The sequence below is a fragment of the Pipistrellus kuhlii genome, unplaced genomic scaffold, assembly GCF_014108245.1.
Source record: "Pipistrellus kuhlii isolate mPipKuh1 unplaced genomic scaffold, mPipKuh1.p scaffold_m20_p_178, whole genome shotgun sequence".
NCBI lineage: Eukaryota > Metazoa > Chordata > Mammalia > Chiroptera > Vespertilionidae > Pipistrellus > Pipistrellus kuhlii.
Window position 1 is genome coordinate 69,523 of NW_023425491.1, and position 14,721 is coordinate 84,243.

Genomic DNA, 14,721 nt, shown 5'->3' on the forward strand with positions numbered 1-14,721 from the left:
GGAAGGCGGGACCTGGGGGACACCGCCCTCTCGGGCTGGGGTTCCCTGACCGCGGCGGCTGCCTCCGCAGGACAGCCTCTGCTTCGCTCTCAGAACGAGTGCAGGGTCCTCGGACAGGCGCTCGGGACTCGGAGAGCCTCTGTGTCCCTAAAAGTGGCTGAAGGCTCCCTCACACCGAGCCTCCATCCTGCCAAGGTGCCTCCGCTTCCCCAACCCTGCTTAAGACGCCTCAAAACTACCACTCCCAGCATGCACCGCGCGAACCCATTGACTCCGCGAGTCAGGTGACTGGGATCAGGTGACTTCGGGCCCGCCCTCTCGCAGATCTAGCCGGACCGGGGAAGCGGGTACGGCCCGGAGCATCTCCTACGACTCGTGGGTCGGTCCCAGAGCCTCAGAAGATCTCAGGTGAGAGCCGGCACGGCCCCGACAGCCTCCTCCCCATTCCCCAAGGGCACCCCCTGAGGCCCAGGGGCTGGTGCAGCAAGCCGGTTGGCAGCCTGCCGCCAATCCAGCCCAGCTCAGCGGCGCCGGGGTTCCATCCCTTAGCCACTAGTCCTGTCCTAGCGACACTGACAGTCTCCAGGTTCGAGGCCACGGGTGGTGGTGGGCGGAGGTAGGGCCCACGGTGCTGTCGAGGGCGTATGGGTGGTCCGAGCCCCTTCCCCGCCTTCCGCTTAGTTGCCGCCCAATTCTGAGTCGCGGAGTTTACAGGTTGCTTTTGGAGAAGGGAGACTCCAAAAGGACCCTTCAGAAACTCCGGGGAAAGTAAGTGCTGAGCAATGGGCTGGGCTCCAGGGCTGTGGGCAGGAGCAGGCCCCACCTCACCCCACCCTCCGGGGACTTTCAGACTGAAGAAGGGAAGAACTGCTGGGTTTCGCCTTTTTCGACAGTTTTGAGGAAGATAACAACCCTTAGGCTCTTATCCTAAGTTAGGGAATGAAGTCAATTTCCTTCATGTTTATAGGTTCACAAAGTCTGATATCTGATCACAATCTTAATAATTTTTGGGGGAAAGGAACTCTAAACCAGTAAAACTGCATTCTTTCTTTTTGTTAAGTTGCAGGAAGCAGTTGAAGAAGAGAAAATTCAGTATTTGCCTACTTCCTCAGAGTGAACCCTTACACAACCCACTTAGTCTCTCTGAGCCCATTTCACTGTATATTAAAGATAAGCCCTCCCTGGAGTCCTGTTCTGCAAGCTGCTGATGCAAAGCCCATGAGGCCACGGGCGTGAAGTGAAAGTCCTTTATAGACAGTTCATGCCATGGTTCCAGGGGGCATATTGACCAGGCAGCATATTTCACTTCTGATCCAACTTTAACCTGAACTTCTCTTGCTCTTTGTTTTTCTCACCAGTTCTTTGAAATTGAAGAACATGATAAGGAGTTGGCTGGTTATTTTTATCCTTTTTCCCCTGAAGCTCATAGAGAAATGCGGTAAGTTTAGAAATGGGTCATCAACTTTGTAAAGAGGGAAATAGAGTACTAAGTAGCCTGACTTTTTGTTTGTAGCCCAGAATTTAGTTCTGTCCAGACTGCGTGGGCTTGCCTGGCCCTTGGTCAAGCAGCCACAGGTGGTGGAGCAGACCCAGGTCTGGGGTCCAGGAGTTTTACAAGGGGTCAGGTGACTCCATAAAAAATTGGCCTTCTGGGGCTCTCCCTTCAGAGAGCACACCCACGCCATTCCCTTCTTCCTCTCTCTCCCCCATGGGCACATATCCCCTAATTTCTAAGGACCCCGTGAGATTTGCAACCAGGGGAGAAGTGGTCCTGGTTTCAGTGTCCTAAATATGTTTTTATTGCAGTCAATACAGTCTTGTGTGCTTTTCTAAAGATAATAAATAAGTCATCGGCCTTCTGTGCTGGGAACCTTATTACCTTATCTGTATTACCAAAATCGAACTGTGGAGCTCCAACAATCTGGGGTATTACCTGTAAAGAAGGGTTTGTGTTCCTGCCCTGCGGACCTCACAGAGGGAGTTATGGCTTCTAGGAGATGCTGCAGAAGCGTGGTGTGGCCACCTTGTGCCTGGGTCTGCCTCGCCCCAAACTCTTAAAGAGTCTGCCCAGCGTCCCCTCGTAAGATGAGAAAACCGTTCCCTTCCAGAGGGACGGAGGAACAGGGCTAGGGGCTTCGCAGAACACTGGCTCATTGTCCAAAAAACACATAAGGGTCTGTATATCCTTATAGGGCATGACTTTTAGTGCAGGGCTCTTAGAGACCTGTATCATTCCAATAATTCTCCCATTGCCCAAAACATGGCTGAGATTCCTTCCACAAAAGGAATTTGTGCTGAGCACTTCGAGGACCCCAGACCCATTATTTTGGCCATCGTCAAAAATCAGATCTTAACAATCCCTGACCAAAGATTTCAAATGAACCTTGTTCAAACAATGCAAATCTTTCCAGTTGCACCATTCCAGTTATCCGGCCTCTTAGATCTCTGAGAACATACGTACCTGACCAGCTCTTCCAGGTTTGTTAAAAAGTCAGCCATGTTACTTTATAATCATACCTTGTGGATAAGCAATTTCCATTTGCAGCCTGGTATTTCTTGGTACAGATGCCAGAGCCCCACTCCAGACCTGCTGGGTCACATTCTCTGGGACACACATGCATTGGCAGGCTTTAAATAAAGCTCCATTAGCAATGGTAATGCATTGCTCTAGAGAACAACAAATCCACCTCAATTATACAGAGGGGGAATTTAGGCCCAGAGAGGGTAAAGGTCTTCCCCAAAGACCTAGAAAGACAGAGCTAGAAAGTAAAAAGATGGGACCTGAGCAAGGTCTACTCCATTCTACCATTCTGCCTCCTTTCCTGAGTGTCATAAACAGTGGAAACTACCATAAAATCAAATAACTGGGATTGGCTTTCTAATATCTGGCAGGCCTGTCTTCTCTTTGCTCTGGGGAGTAGTCACCAGGGACCTTAGGTTGGCTCAGTGGTTGAGTATTTACCCATGAACCAGAAGGCCCTGGTTCAATTCCCTGTCAGGGCACATGCCCAGCTTGTGGGCTGCATCCCTGGTAGGAGGCAGGTAGGAGAACCAATAGAGGATTCTCTTTTACCACTGATGTTTCTCTCTCTCTCCTTATCCCTTCCTCTGTCTGAAATCAATAAAAACATAGATAGATAGATATGAAAACAGACTCTCCTTAGAGGAAACTTGGGGTGGTCTCATTAAGATTCATTTGGTAATTCCAATGTTGTGTGTCCAGAGACTCCTGCCCCAGGGCGAACTTTAAAGTGTGCTTTCCCAGGATTGATGCCAGTTTTCTAACTGCCTCCCACTTAAAAAAAAAAAAAAAAAAAGAAAAAAAAAAGAATGTCCTGCCTTGTTTACATGATAAGAATAGTCAACAGCAATTGTTCAGCGCTCAGTGTGGAAAGTCGCAAACATCACTTTCTCTTTACAGAGCCCTGTGAGATGGGTAGTACTATTCTCCCCGTTTCACAGCTGAGGAAACAGGCTTAAGTACACCCAGAGTCACACAGCTAGGAGGCGACAGAGCCATGATGGATCTGTTTGACTTCAGAGCCCAGTCTCTCGGCTGCTGAGCACTGCTGTCTTCGAGGCACTGAGTGAGAGGGAAGTAAACATCCCTTGATCTGATTTGTTGAGCATTCACAGACTCCACTTTTTTTTTTTAATATATTTTATTGATTTTTTACAGGGAAGAAATGAGAGGGATAGATAGTTAGAAACATCAATGAGAGAGAAACATCGATCAGCCGCCTGTTGCACACCCCCCACTGGGGATGTGCCCGCAACCAAGGCACATGCCCCCGACCGGAATCGAACCCGGGACCCTTGAGTCCACAGGCGGGCACTCTATCCTCTAAGCCAACCCAGTTAGGGCTGGCATCACTTTCAGTACCCTCACCTGGGTACCATCTTGTCACAGTGTTGCTTATCTGGTATGGTCCTCAGCTCTAGTGGAAAGTAACAGCAAGGACCTGCCGGAGCTGTGCAAGCCCAGAACAAAGCCGCAGGCTGTTTATGGAAGCGGGAGTGAAAAAGAAGAGGAGTTGGCAAAGCTGCCTCCGAGCCCCAAGGCTACACGTAAGGGAGGGACCTTCCTACTCTGTGCAGCTTGGCCTCTGCAAGGGCCAGGGGGGACATGCCGCTCAGAGCGACCCTGGTGGGAGTCAGCTGGAGACTTGCAGACACGGGACGGAGTCTGCATCTGCACTCACACATGCAGGGTCAGCCTGAGGAAGGTGGCTCCGATAGGGTCTGAGAGGCCCTGGGGAGCAGAGCCAGGCCCAGGAGTGCAAGTTCCAGGCTGGCCCATTCCCTTGGAGGGGAGGGGCTTACTCCAGGATGACAGGCAGAGTATTGAGAAGGGGGATCAGACATTGAAGGCCCCTGGGCACCTTCCCACCTGGGCACCTAAACTCATTCTTTACCTTCGGCCTTTCATGGTCTGGGGAGAGGGAGACCTGGGCCCTGCCTGCGGCTGCTACCCAGCAAAGACCAACTTCATCAGGCTGAGCGTTTGCTTTCCCGCTGTGGGCCCCCTTCCACTTCCATTCTAGATTCATGCCCATACCTTATGCTGTGCGTAATCCTGAAGGCCTGGTGGGGAGGGAGGGGAGGTGGACAGGTGCCGGATCTGTGAGCACACCTGGGGTGGGGGTGGGGGTGCAGCCCTAAGAACACAGGAAGAGGGCAGAGAGTGGCTGACTCACTCATGTTCTGTAGCCAAATTGCTCTGGGGTATTTCCCAAACTTGCTTCTCCCCTCACCCTGGACGCCTGTTTGTCTACCTCATCCTAAGCTAACACCTCAAAGCCAAGAAGAAATCAGTCTCCCCTAGTCCCCAGCAGAGTCAGCCTCAGGAAGGGGATCAGTGAATGGGTTGAGCTGGGTTCAGGTTCATATGGGAACCCAACAGAGTATTCTGAGAAACAAGTTAACTGGGCCCATGTGTCTGCATATAAGTATTTCTCTCTTGGGAGCTTGTTTGGAGGTTCTAGCAGGGGAGCGCAGCTACTCGTATACCCTTGACCGAAGACCGGTCCTCTCCTCTTGGGGGAAAGTCGTCCTCTTCGACCGAGCGCGCAGCTTCGGGAGGGACACACATGGATCAGTGAGGGAGGAGGGGGACACCCGCCTAGCCAGCCAGATCAGCCGAATCAACCCTGGCGATCAATGGGGTGACACATGTCGCAGCCAGATCGCCCTCACATCCAGTATTTCTCTCTTGGACCGCGACCAGCACGGCTAGAGAGCGGACACAAGTCCTGAGTAGGGGCGACAGGGGATTGAGAAAAAGAAAGAGACAGACACGAGACAGTAGGGAAAGCTGGGACCGGGTGGACAGCTGGCCCTCTGATGGAGAGACAGTGACCCCAAAGCTGGTGCAGCGCGTTCATTTTATACAGTATAATTATAGGAAGTTTTACTAGAGTTTAAGACAAAGGAATTATGTGAAATCATGGTAAAATCAAGCTGTAATACTTCATTCTTTTTTTTTAAATATATTTTATTGATTTTTTACAGAGAGGAAGGGAGAGAGCTAGAGAGCTAGAAACGTCGATGAGAGAGAAACACCGACCAGCTGCCTCTTGCACACCCCCTACAGGGGATGTGCCCACAACCAATGTACATGCCCCTGACCGGAATCGAACCTGGGACCTTTCAGTCCGCAGACCGACGCTCTACCACTGAGCCAAACCGGTTTTGGCTGTTCTTATGGCTTTTTTGTAATTGTCACTCTTGGCTGAACCCAGATAATTGCATCCGTCCCTTGCTCCTGGCTGAACTTAGATAAAGAAACCCACCCCCTGGCACCTGAGCTAAGGGTCAGGCTGACAACATAGCTGCCTGTGGCACAGTATGTTTCCAGGACGTGGCTCTACCGATGCCACTGAACTCAGCTGGCAATAATCAAAGAAATGCTCAAGGATAGACTGGACCCCTTCTGCAGGCCATTGAAGCCCCACAAACAGAGGAGACTCCTGTGACTTCCGTCTGAAGAGGTGGTTCAAGTCCCCGTTTTCCAGTCCCGGGTTGTGGCTTGAATTCCTTTAGTTTCTAAAACTATCTCTGGATAACTTGGCTGCACACCTTCAGAGCCTGTGATGCTGGAGAGGAGGAAGCAGCAGCGTCTCCTGCTCAGGCCTGTGTCTCCCTCCAATGGCAGGAGGAGGTGAAAGAGCATAAGGAGGGCTTTGGTTTCCAGTCACATCACTTAGTCCCTCAGAACCTCCGTGTCTTCACCTGGAAGATAGGGGTCATCATGAGGCATAGTTCTTGAGCTCAGATGGCAGGGGCCCTTGTCCGTCTCTCCTTGTGGTCCTAAGTCTCTGACCTCATGACTAAGGCCACTGATTCGGGTCCTTCCAGAGTCGACGGTCGACCTTGCTGTTCCTCCCACTGTGAAGCTGGAAAATGGGAGCTCAACCAACGTCAGCATCACCCTTCAGTAAGTCCCCAGGCCCGGAACTGCCCTCGGCCTAGCTCGTCACCCCATGGTGGCTCAGTCCCTTCATATTTCAAGTGTGATGCTCATGCCTCGTCACTTTCAGAGAAGCCAGAGGAAGAGAGGCACTAGCCCTGGGCTGCAGACTGAGGTCCCAGAGTCTCTCTTCCCCCACTCACAGAACCCTTGCTTCCGGTGGGCGGAGCAGGAAGGGGGCTTCTCCCCAGTCATGAGCCTTTTGCCCAGCCGAAAAGAGTCCTTGAGTGACCAGCAGTTGATGCCAGACTTCAGAGTGGCCCTTTCCAAGGCTCTGAGTATTTGAGGAGAGCCCTGAGGTCCGGGGTAAGGAGCTGAGCTCTTGTTAGATCACTTCCAAAGCAGAAGTGTCTCCATCGGGTGGATCTCGTTTGTGTGACCCTCACACTTAGCCTTGACCGAGGGTCTTTCTTGCTGACCTCCGCATGAGGGTGCCGACCTAGTTCAGACTGTGCTGAGAGCCTCCTGGTGTATCCTTCCCTGCTTCACCCTGCACCTGCCTTCCAGTCACATGGATCCTGTAGAGGAAGGTCTGGAGCCCTGTCTTCTCTCTCTTTCCATCTCCCTTCCCTCACCCCTCCTGAGAAGTCTGTTCTCAAACCAAAGCTTTGGTACCAAGGCTCCCCAACAGACCTACATTCTGTCTATAGCCTGGCCACTTGCACCCAGACCTTGTGAATCTCCTCACCACAGCTCTCCCCTCTCCAGAACCCTGGAGTGGCTTTCCACAGTCTTCTACATTAACGCCAGGCCTCTCAGTGCAGACCTGAGCCCCCAGGGGCTGCTCAGACTGTCTCATGGCTTTCTGGGGACACAAAGCTCCCTGCTCAGACCTGAGTCTCGTGCCTTTCCCACCAGAGCAGGTGTCATGGTCCAGTCGGCCCCTGGACACCTTCTTTGGCATTCACAGCCAGTTTCACACCTTCTCATGTTCTCAGTCAGCTCCAGTAGGGGACATCTCCTCTGATAAAGATAGAAAACTCCTGTCTAGCCAGTATGGCTCCGTGGTTGAGCGTTGACCTAGGAACCAGATAGTCACGGTTTGATGCCTGGTTTGTGGGCTCCATCCCTGGCAGAGGGTGTGCAGGAGGTGGCCTGTCAGTGATTCTCTCTCATCATTGATGTTTGTATCTCTCTCTCTCCCTCTCCCTTACTCTCTGAAATCAATAAAAATATATTTTTTTATATATTTTTTTTATTGATTTTTCACAGAGAGGAATGGAGAGAGACAGAGAGCTAGAAACATCGATGAGAGAGAAACATCGACCAGCTGCCTCCTGTACGCACCCCGCCGGGGATGTGCCCGCAATCAAGGTACATGCCCTTGACCGGAATCGAACCTGGGACCCTTCAGTCCACAGGCTGACAGTCTATCCACTGAGCCAAACTGGTTTCGGCAAAAAAATACATATTTTAAAAAAGAAAACTCCTTAGGAGCAGGGAGCCCACCTTCTCCCCCCTCAGACTGAGCCCATAGCACTGCCTCACCCTAACTGCTTGAGCAAGGGCAGGCCCTGTGTGAAATCCAGAGGGGGCTGAGATCGCACAGTGTCGTACTCCTCAGTAGTAATCACACTCTTGTCCCCCATAGGCATCCGCTGAATGCAACCTTGGTGATCACTTTTGAAATCACATTTCAATCAAAAAACATCACTATCCTTGAGCTGCCGGATGAAGTAAGTAATGACCCATCACTGGTGGATAGAGCCCTGCTGGGTAACAAAACACATTCTAATTAAGTGCTTCTGGAAGTAGGCCACCGTGTCTTTAGGCTGTGGGCTGCCCCTGTCCCATCCCTCTAGAAGTCTGGTTTTGGCTTTGTTGGTCTCCTTGAGGACGGTCATCTTATGCCGTGTAGACGGAATTAGGAAGGTGATGGTAAGAAATGTGAGGCAGAAAATGGTTCTGCGAATGTAGAAGAAATTCTTAAGGTCGTTTTCTAAGACTTTGCTCCACAAAGAAGACTTTTGTCCCTGCTGGAGACCTTTTAGAAATGCAGACTACCAGGCCCCGCTCCAGATCCACTGATTCAAAATCTGCACTTGAGCGTGACCCCGGGATGATTTGGATCCACGTTAAGGTTTGCAAAGCACTGTTCTGAGAGCCCATTGGTTGAGTGTTATTTCCAAAACCCAGTGCCAGAGTCTGCCTGGTATTACAGCAATAACTATTCATAGCCCTTACACATCTGTCTGTTAATATGCAACCTGCTTCTGCCTTATGAAGGATTTGAGCCAATTACTGATAAATTAGATTTTTTAAAAAATCAGTAGGGGAGACAGTATAAAGTAAACAGGACCCTAGCCGGTTTAGCTCAATGGATGGAGTGTCGGCCTGCGAACTGAAGGGTCGGGTTCGATTCTGGTCAGTGGCACATGGCCGGGTTGTAGGCTCAATCTCCAGGAGGCAGCTAATCCATGATTCTCTCTCATCATGGATGTTTCTATCTCTCTCTCCTTTCTTCCTCTCTGAAATCAATAAATATATATATTTTAAAAAATAAAATAAAGTAAACGAGGGTTTTAACAAAAAAACAGACAAGATGAACACAGGGATGAAACTGATGACCGTAAGGCATGCCATGCCACGAGGCCCTGTGTGATTGTAGAAATGGGCTGCAAACTGGCTCTGAGCCCCTTAGCAAGCAGACCGTGTGGAAGCATGGGCTTCCTGTGAGAAGGAAAACTCATCTCATCCCACGGTGAACACACACATCATTAGACACAACTCCTCCCACCCCTGGTGCCTCCTGCTGCAGGCTAAGAAAAGCCAGTGGTTCTGACAGCAGATCCTGGCATTCAGCTCTCTGAGGTCTGGCTTGATCCACAGATCACGTGGCTGGTGAGAGGAAGGGCGCCGTCCCACCTTCCCTCAGAGATGAGCCAGGGATAGGCCCAAGGGCAGAACCAAGTTCTGCTCAGAAAGTCTAACATAACACATAAGTGTATGGGGGGTCCCATTTGGCTGGTGGGTCGTGTTTCTCCCTTTGGCTAGTAAGCTCCCGGAAGGCAGGGACCCTGTGTGATCTGTCCCTACATTTTCTAGTGCATAGTCTGCAGCTGGGCACTCAGGTCCCAACAAGTACATGGCACTGAATCAAATTCAGTTTTTCTATAGGTTGTGGTGCCTCCCGGAGTGACAGAGTCCTCTTTTCAAGTGACATCTCGAAATGTGGGACAAATTACTGTTTTTCTGCACAAAAATCATTCCAACCAAACCGGGTAAGCTGGGGTTTAAATGGTGGGTAGGAAGGCAGCGCTGGCACGTGGGGGTTTCCCTTGGGAGCCCCGTTTCAGCTCATCCTGGTCCCCAAATCCTTTCAGCCCGAGGATACACTTCTTGGTGATCCGCAGCAACGTCGTCAGTATCATAAACCAGGTGATTGGCTGGATCTACTTTGCAGCCTGGTCCGTCTCCTTCTACCCGCAGGTGATCTTGAACTGGAGGCGGAAAAGGTAACTTGCTGAGCTGTGTGTTCAGGTTCATTTGGTGCCCGTATGACGGGCATTCCCATGAGGCAGTAGGTAGCAGGGGTTCAGCCTTTCTCGCTCTGCTTATCTCCTTTCCTGCCCTTTCTAGAAAGTTGTTGAGGTGAGAGCTCTAAGAGCCTGTGATGGCACTTGTACTGCTGGGCAGTTGGTCTCTTGCCCGATTCAGCTCCTCCCTGTGAAAGCAACACCATGGGGCTTCTCAGAGAGTGGAGAATGGGCTGGGTGCAGGCGAAGTCCACCAAATATTCCCTTATCTCGGTCCGTCCAGCCCTGGAGGAATTAATGTCAAGTTGTGTTATAGTACCGGAGGTGGATCCTTCAGCCTTGGAGATTAAACCTTCCCACCTTGATTATAAAAACAAAGTGGAAGGCCCTGAATTCACTTCCTCCCAGACATATGGAATATGTGCTACATATAGAGCAGCTCCTGCTAAAGAATTGGGGCCTAGCCCTAGCCGGTTTGACTCAATGGATAAAGCATTGGCCTGCAGACTGAAGGGCCTGGGGTTCAATTCCGGTCAAGAGCACATGCATTGTTTCAAGCTCAATCCCCAGTAGGGGGTGTGCAGGAGGCAGTCCATCAATGATTCTCGCTCATCATTCATGTTTCTCCCTTCCTCTGCCTTCCTCTCTGAAATCAATAAAAATATGTTTTTAAAAAGAGAGAAAACTGAGGGCCTATTGAACAGCTTCTGCACAACCCGTAGAGGGACCACGTACAGAAGGGTAGGAGAGATGGAGACATGGCAAAGAAGGGCATCCATCTCCCCACACGGAGGCCTGCAGCAGGGAGGGATATTACGAGGGCCTGTGCAAGGACTCGCCCACCCTGGGCACAGCAAAACTCATTTTAAAGGCACCTAGACTATATGTGGAGCAAATCCATTTAAAGCACATTTCTATACACGAATAACAATGTTTCAGAAAGAGAAAGAAAATCCTATTTATAGTTAGTTGCATCTAAAAAAGTAAAATACCTAGGAATAAATTTAAGGAGGTGAAAGACCTGTATTCTGAAAACAGACATCAATGAAAGAAATTGACGAAGATACAAATAATAGAAAGATATACCATACTCACAGATTGGAAGAATTAATATTATTTAAATGTTCATACTTACCCAAAGGAATAGCAGATTCGATGCAATCCCCATCAAATTACCAAGGGCATTTTTTACAGAACTACAACAAAGAATCCTAAAATTGGTATAAAATTGGTAAAACCACAAAGACCCCAAATAACCAAAGCAATCTTAAAAAAGAAGAGGCATCATATCCCCTGATATCAAACTATACTACAAGGCTATAGTAATCAAAACAGCACCATCTTGGCACAAAAACAGACACAGAGACCAATACAGTGTTTCCCAAAGTGTGGTATGTGTACCCCCAGGGGTACGGGAAGAGTTTGGTGGGGGTACGCGTTGCACCAGAGTTTGGTGGAGATATGCACTCACCGTGCTTAGCTACGCCTAATTCTACGTTCTACTCAGCGTAACGAAAATTATAGAAGGGGTACACATATGTCAAAAGTTTGGGAAACACTGGTCGACTAGAATAAGCTCACACATATACAGTCAGTCTATAACAAAGGAGTTAAGAATATGCAATGGGTTAAAGACAGCTCTTCAATAAATGATGTTGAGGAAACTGGACAGCTACCTGCAAAAGAATGAAACTGGACTACTGTCTTACACCACTTTGATTAAAGACTTGAATGTAAGACCTGAAACCATAAAACTAGAAGAAAACATGGGCCGTAAGCTCTTTGATATCAGTCTCAACATTTTCTTGGATATGTCATCTCGGACAAGGGCAACAAAACAAAAATAAACAAATGGAATTCCATCAAACTAAAAAGCTTTTTGCATAGCAAAGGAAACCAACAAAATGAAAGGGCAACCTACTGAACAAGAAGATATTTGCAAGTCATATCTGATAAGAGGTTAATAGCCAAAATATACAAAGAACTTATACATGTATAAGTAAGTATCAAGAAAAGTAAGCTTGTCCTAAATGGATTGGCTTAGTAGATAGAGCATCGGCCTGCAGACTGAAGGGTTCCAGGTTCAGTTCCAGTCAAGGGCATGTATCTTGGTTGCGGGCACATCCCGGGGAGGGGGGGAGTGCAGAAGGCAGCTGATCAAAGTTTCTCTCTCATCGATATTTCTAACTCTCTATCCCTCTTCCTTTCTCTCTGTAAAAATTAATCAAATATATATATATATATATTTTAAGTAAAGCTACTTTATTAAAAAGTGGGTAGAGAACTTGAACAGACCTTTTTTCACAAAAAGGCATACAAATGGCCAACAGGCACATGAAAAGATGCTCAGCATCACTAATTACCAGGGAAATGCAGTTCAAAACCCCGAGATAGTACCTCACGCCTGTGAGAATGGCTGTCATTCAAAGACAAAAAGTAGTAAGTGTTGTAAAGGATATGGAGAAAAGGGAACACTCATACACTGGTGGCAATTTAAAATGATGAAGCCACTGTGGAAAACAGTATGGAGGTTCCTCAGAACATTAAAAATAGGACTATCATGTGATCCAGCAATTCTACTGGGTATTTATCCAAAGATGACAGAAACACTAATTTATGAGAAGATATATGCACCCCTGGGTTCATTGCAGCAGCATTTGCAATATGGAAGCAACCCAAATGTCCATTTGATAGACAAATGGATAAAGATGTGGTACATATATACAATGGAATATTTCTCAGCCGTAATAAAGAATGAAATCGTGCCATTTTCAACAACCTTATGGATGGACCTATAAGGTGTATGCTAAGTGAAATAGATAGAAAAAAGAAATATTGGATTATTTTATTTATATGAAATCTGAAAATAAATAAAACAGAAACAGACTCATTGGTATAGGTAACAAACTGGTGGTTACCAGAGCGGGGTCGTGGGCAGAGATTGGGCAGTAGGTGCCGTAGGTGAATGGGATTGAGAGGTACAAACTTCCAGGCATAAAATAAATAAGTCATGAGGATGTGACGCATAGCACAGGGAATATAGTCAGTAATATTGTAATGACTGTAGAGTGACCTGTTGTGGGGATCATTTTGTAATGTACATAAATATCAAATCACTATGGTGTATTTCTTAAACGAATAGGATATTGTGTGACAATTCTACATCCCTGGGAGGAAGGGAAGACAAGCGGGCCTGCGATTGCATCTTCATGCAGCAAGGACACAGTTTTCCCACAATCACCCTCACCATGTGGCCTCCTGCCGGGCTGCTGAGCAGAAAGCCAGGGAGGGGAGACGCCTCCTTTCTGCAGGAGGCCCCAAGCTTCCCTCGGGGGCCAGGACTTGTGGCAGAAGGAAACTGGTTCCCAAGAGGGTGGGATTGACTGTGGCATGAAGGGGGACCCAAGGCCCGTGCTCTGCTTGGGGGAGCCGGGCCGTCCTTCCATGTCCTGGGAGCTCTTTCCCCTCTCCTCCCCTCCCATGCCTTCACTGGCCGGCTCAGCTGCCCTGTCTCCATCTCCCCTCCCAGTGTTGTTGGTCTGAGCTTTGACTTCGTCACCCTGAACCTTATGGGCTTCGTGGCCTACAGCGTGTTCAATGTCGGCCTCTTCTGGATACCACACATCAAGGTATGGCCCTGCCGCCCACCACAGCCCAGCCCGAGCAGTTCGTGGCTGGCTGCCCCTCACTCAGTTTCACCACCCACCCTCACCCCCAACAGGAGCAGTTTTTCCTCCAACACCCGAACGGAGTGAACCCCGTGGAGATCAACGATGTCTTCTTCAGCCTGCACGCCGTGGCCCTCACCCTGGTTGTCCTGCTGCAGTGCCTCCTATATGAGGTGAGAGGTGGGGTGGCACCTGCCCCCTGAAGCTGCCAGGCAGCACCCACCACCGCCACCTGCTACCCACACCTGCTGTTTTACCACAGAGACACAGAGCCCATCTGATTGATTGTTGGGCCAGATAATAGGCCAGGCCCTGTGCTGGGCACAGGAACCACACCTCGAGCCCAAGATCTTGGCCCCTCCCCCCAGGTCTGGAGTGGGGGACAGAGAGAGGCATGATGGCCCAGCAGGCAGAGAGCTGAGGGGAGAGCATGCCCAGCCAGCGAGGATGGGGAAGGAGGGCATCAAGGAATTGGTGTCTAGTGTGGTTCGGGGGAGGAGGAAAGTTCCTGTGGCCATGGGGAAGAGGGACAGGGGGGGCACCCCAGCTGGGGCACCCACTGAAGGCCAAGGGGCAATGAGAGCAGCCGTGAGCCGATGGAGGTAGCTGGGGTTCAGTGTGAGGAAGAGGCTCACAGGCCCCGAGAGGTCCTGAGGGCCATGTGTCTGGTCGCTGACGTGGCGTTTTCTTTCGCTTCCCCGTGGGTGCACCACTTCCCTCACGGAGTTCCCTTCACACACGCAAGGCCAGCCACGTGGCGTGGGCCCCGCCTTCCAGGTGTTCTTGCTCTTTGCTGTGGAGCTTGGGTGAAGGAGCCTTCTTTGGGGAAGGGTAGGGTGGGGACAGGTTCCAGAGTGATCAGGCTCCCTCTGCATCACGGAACAGGCCTGGGCTAGGATGGTGCTGGGTCCCATCCCCAACATCCTTCGCTCCTGGGGGGCTCTGAGAGGCCCCCAGTTCTGCATTGTGGAAACAAGAAGCAGTTTGGGCTCTGGAAAGTCCAAGAAACCACTGAACTAGAGGCCCCGAGAGTGACAAGAGCATTGCTGATGGTGGCAGCACTGCCCCACCCATACCCACCTCCCACCCCTGTGCCCCTCTCGTCCCC

At 49.9% G+C, this 14,721-nt stretch overlaps 1 protein-coding gene across 7 annotated transcripts; it reads left to right on the forward strand.

Moving 5' to 3' along the window:
• On the forward strand, nt 1-13,893 carry LOC118721084 (cystinosin-like). Of its 7 annotated transcripts, none has more exons than XM_036441617.2 (9): nt 276-408; nt 682-768; nt 1,359-1,438; nt 6,358-6,436; nt 8,061-8,145; nt 9,587-9,690; nt 9,793-9,924; nt 13,475-13,574; nt 13,667-13,884. In XM_036441617.2, the coding sequence occupies exons 3-9, from the start codon at nt 1,378-1,380 to the stop codon at nt 13,814-13,816; spliced, it is 711 nt and encodes a 236-aa protein (XP_036297510.1). In that variant the 5' UTR covers nt 276-408; nt 682-768; nt 1,359-1,377; the 3' UTR covers nt 13,817-13,884. The 7 variants fall into 7 exon arrangements, with proteins under 7 accessions (XP_036297515.1, XP_036297514.1, XP_036297509.1 ...); XM_045582927.1 differs by having other exon boundaries at nt 281-408; nt 715-768; XM_036441622.2 differs by lacking the exon at nt 8,061-8,145 and having other exon boundaries at nt 1-408; nt 13,667-13,886.
• Nucleotides 13,894-14,721: the final 828 nt, after the last annotated feature.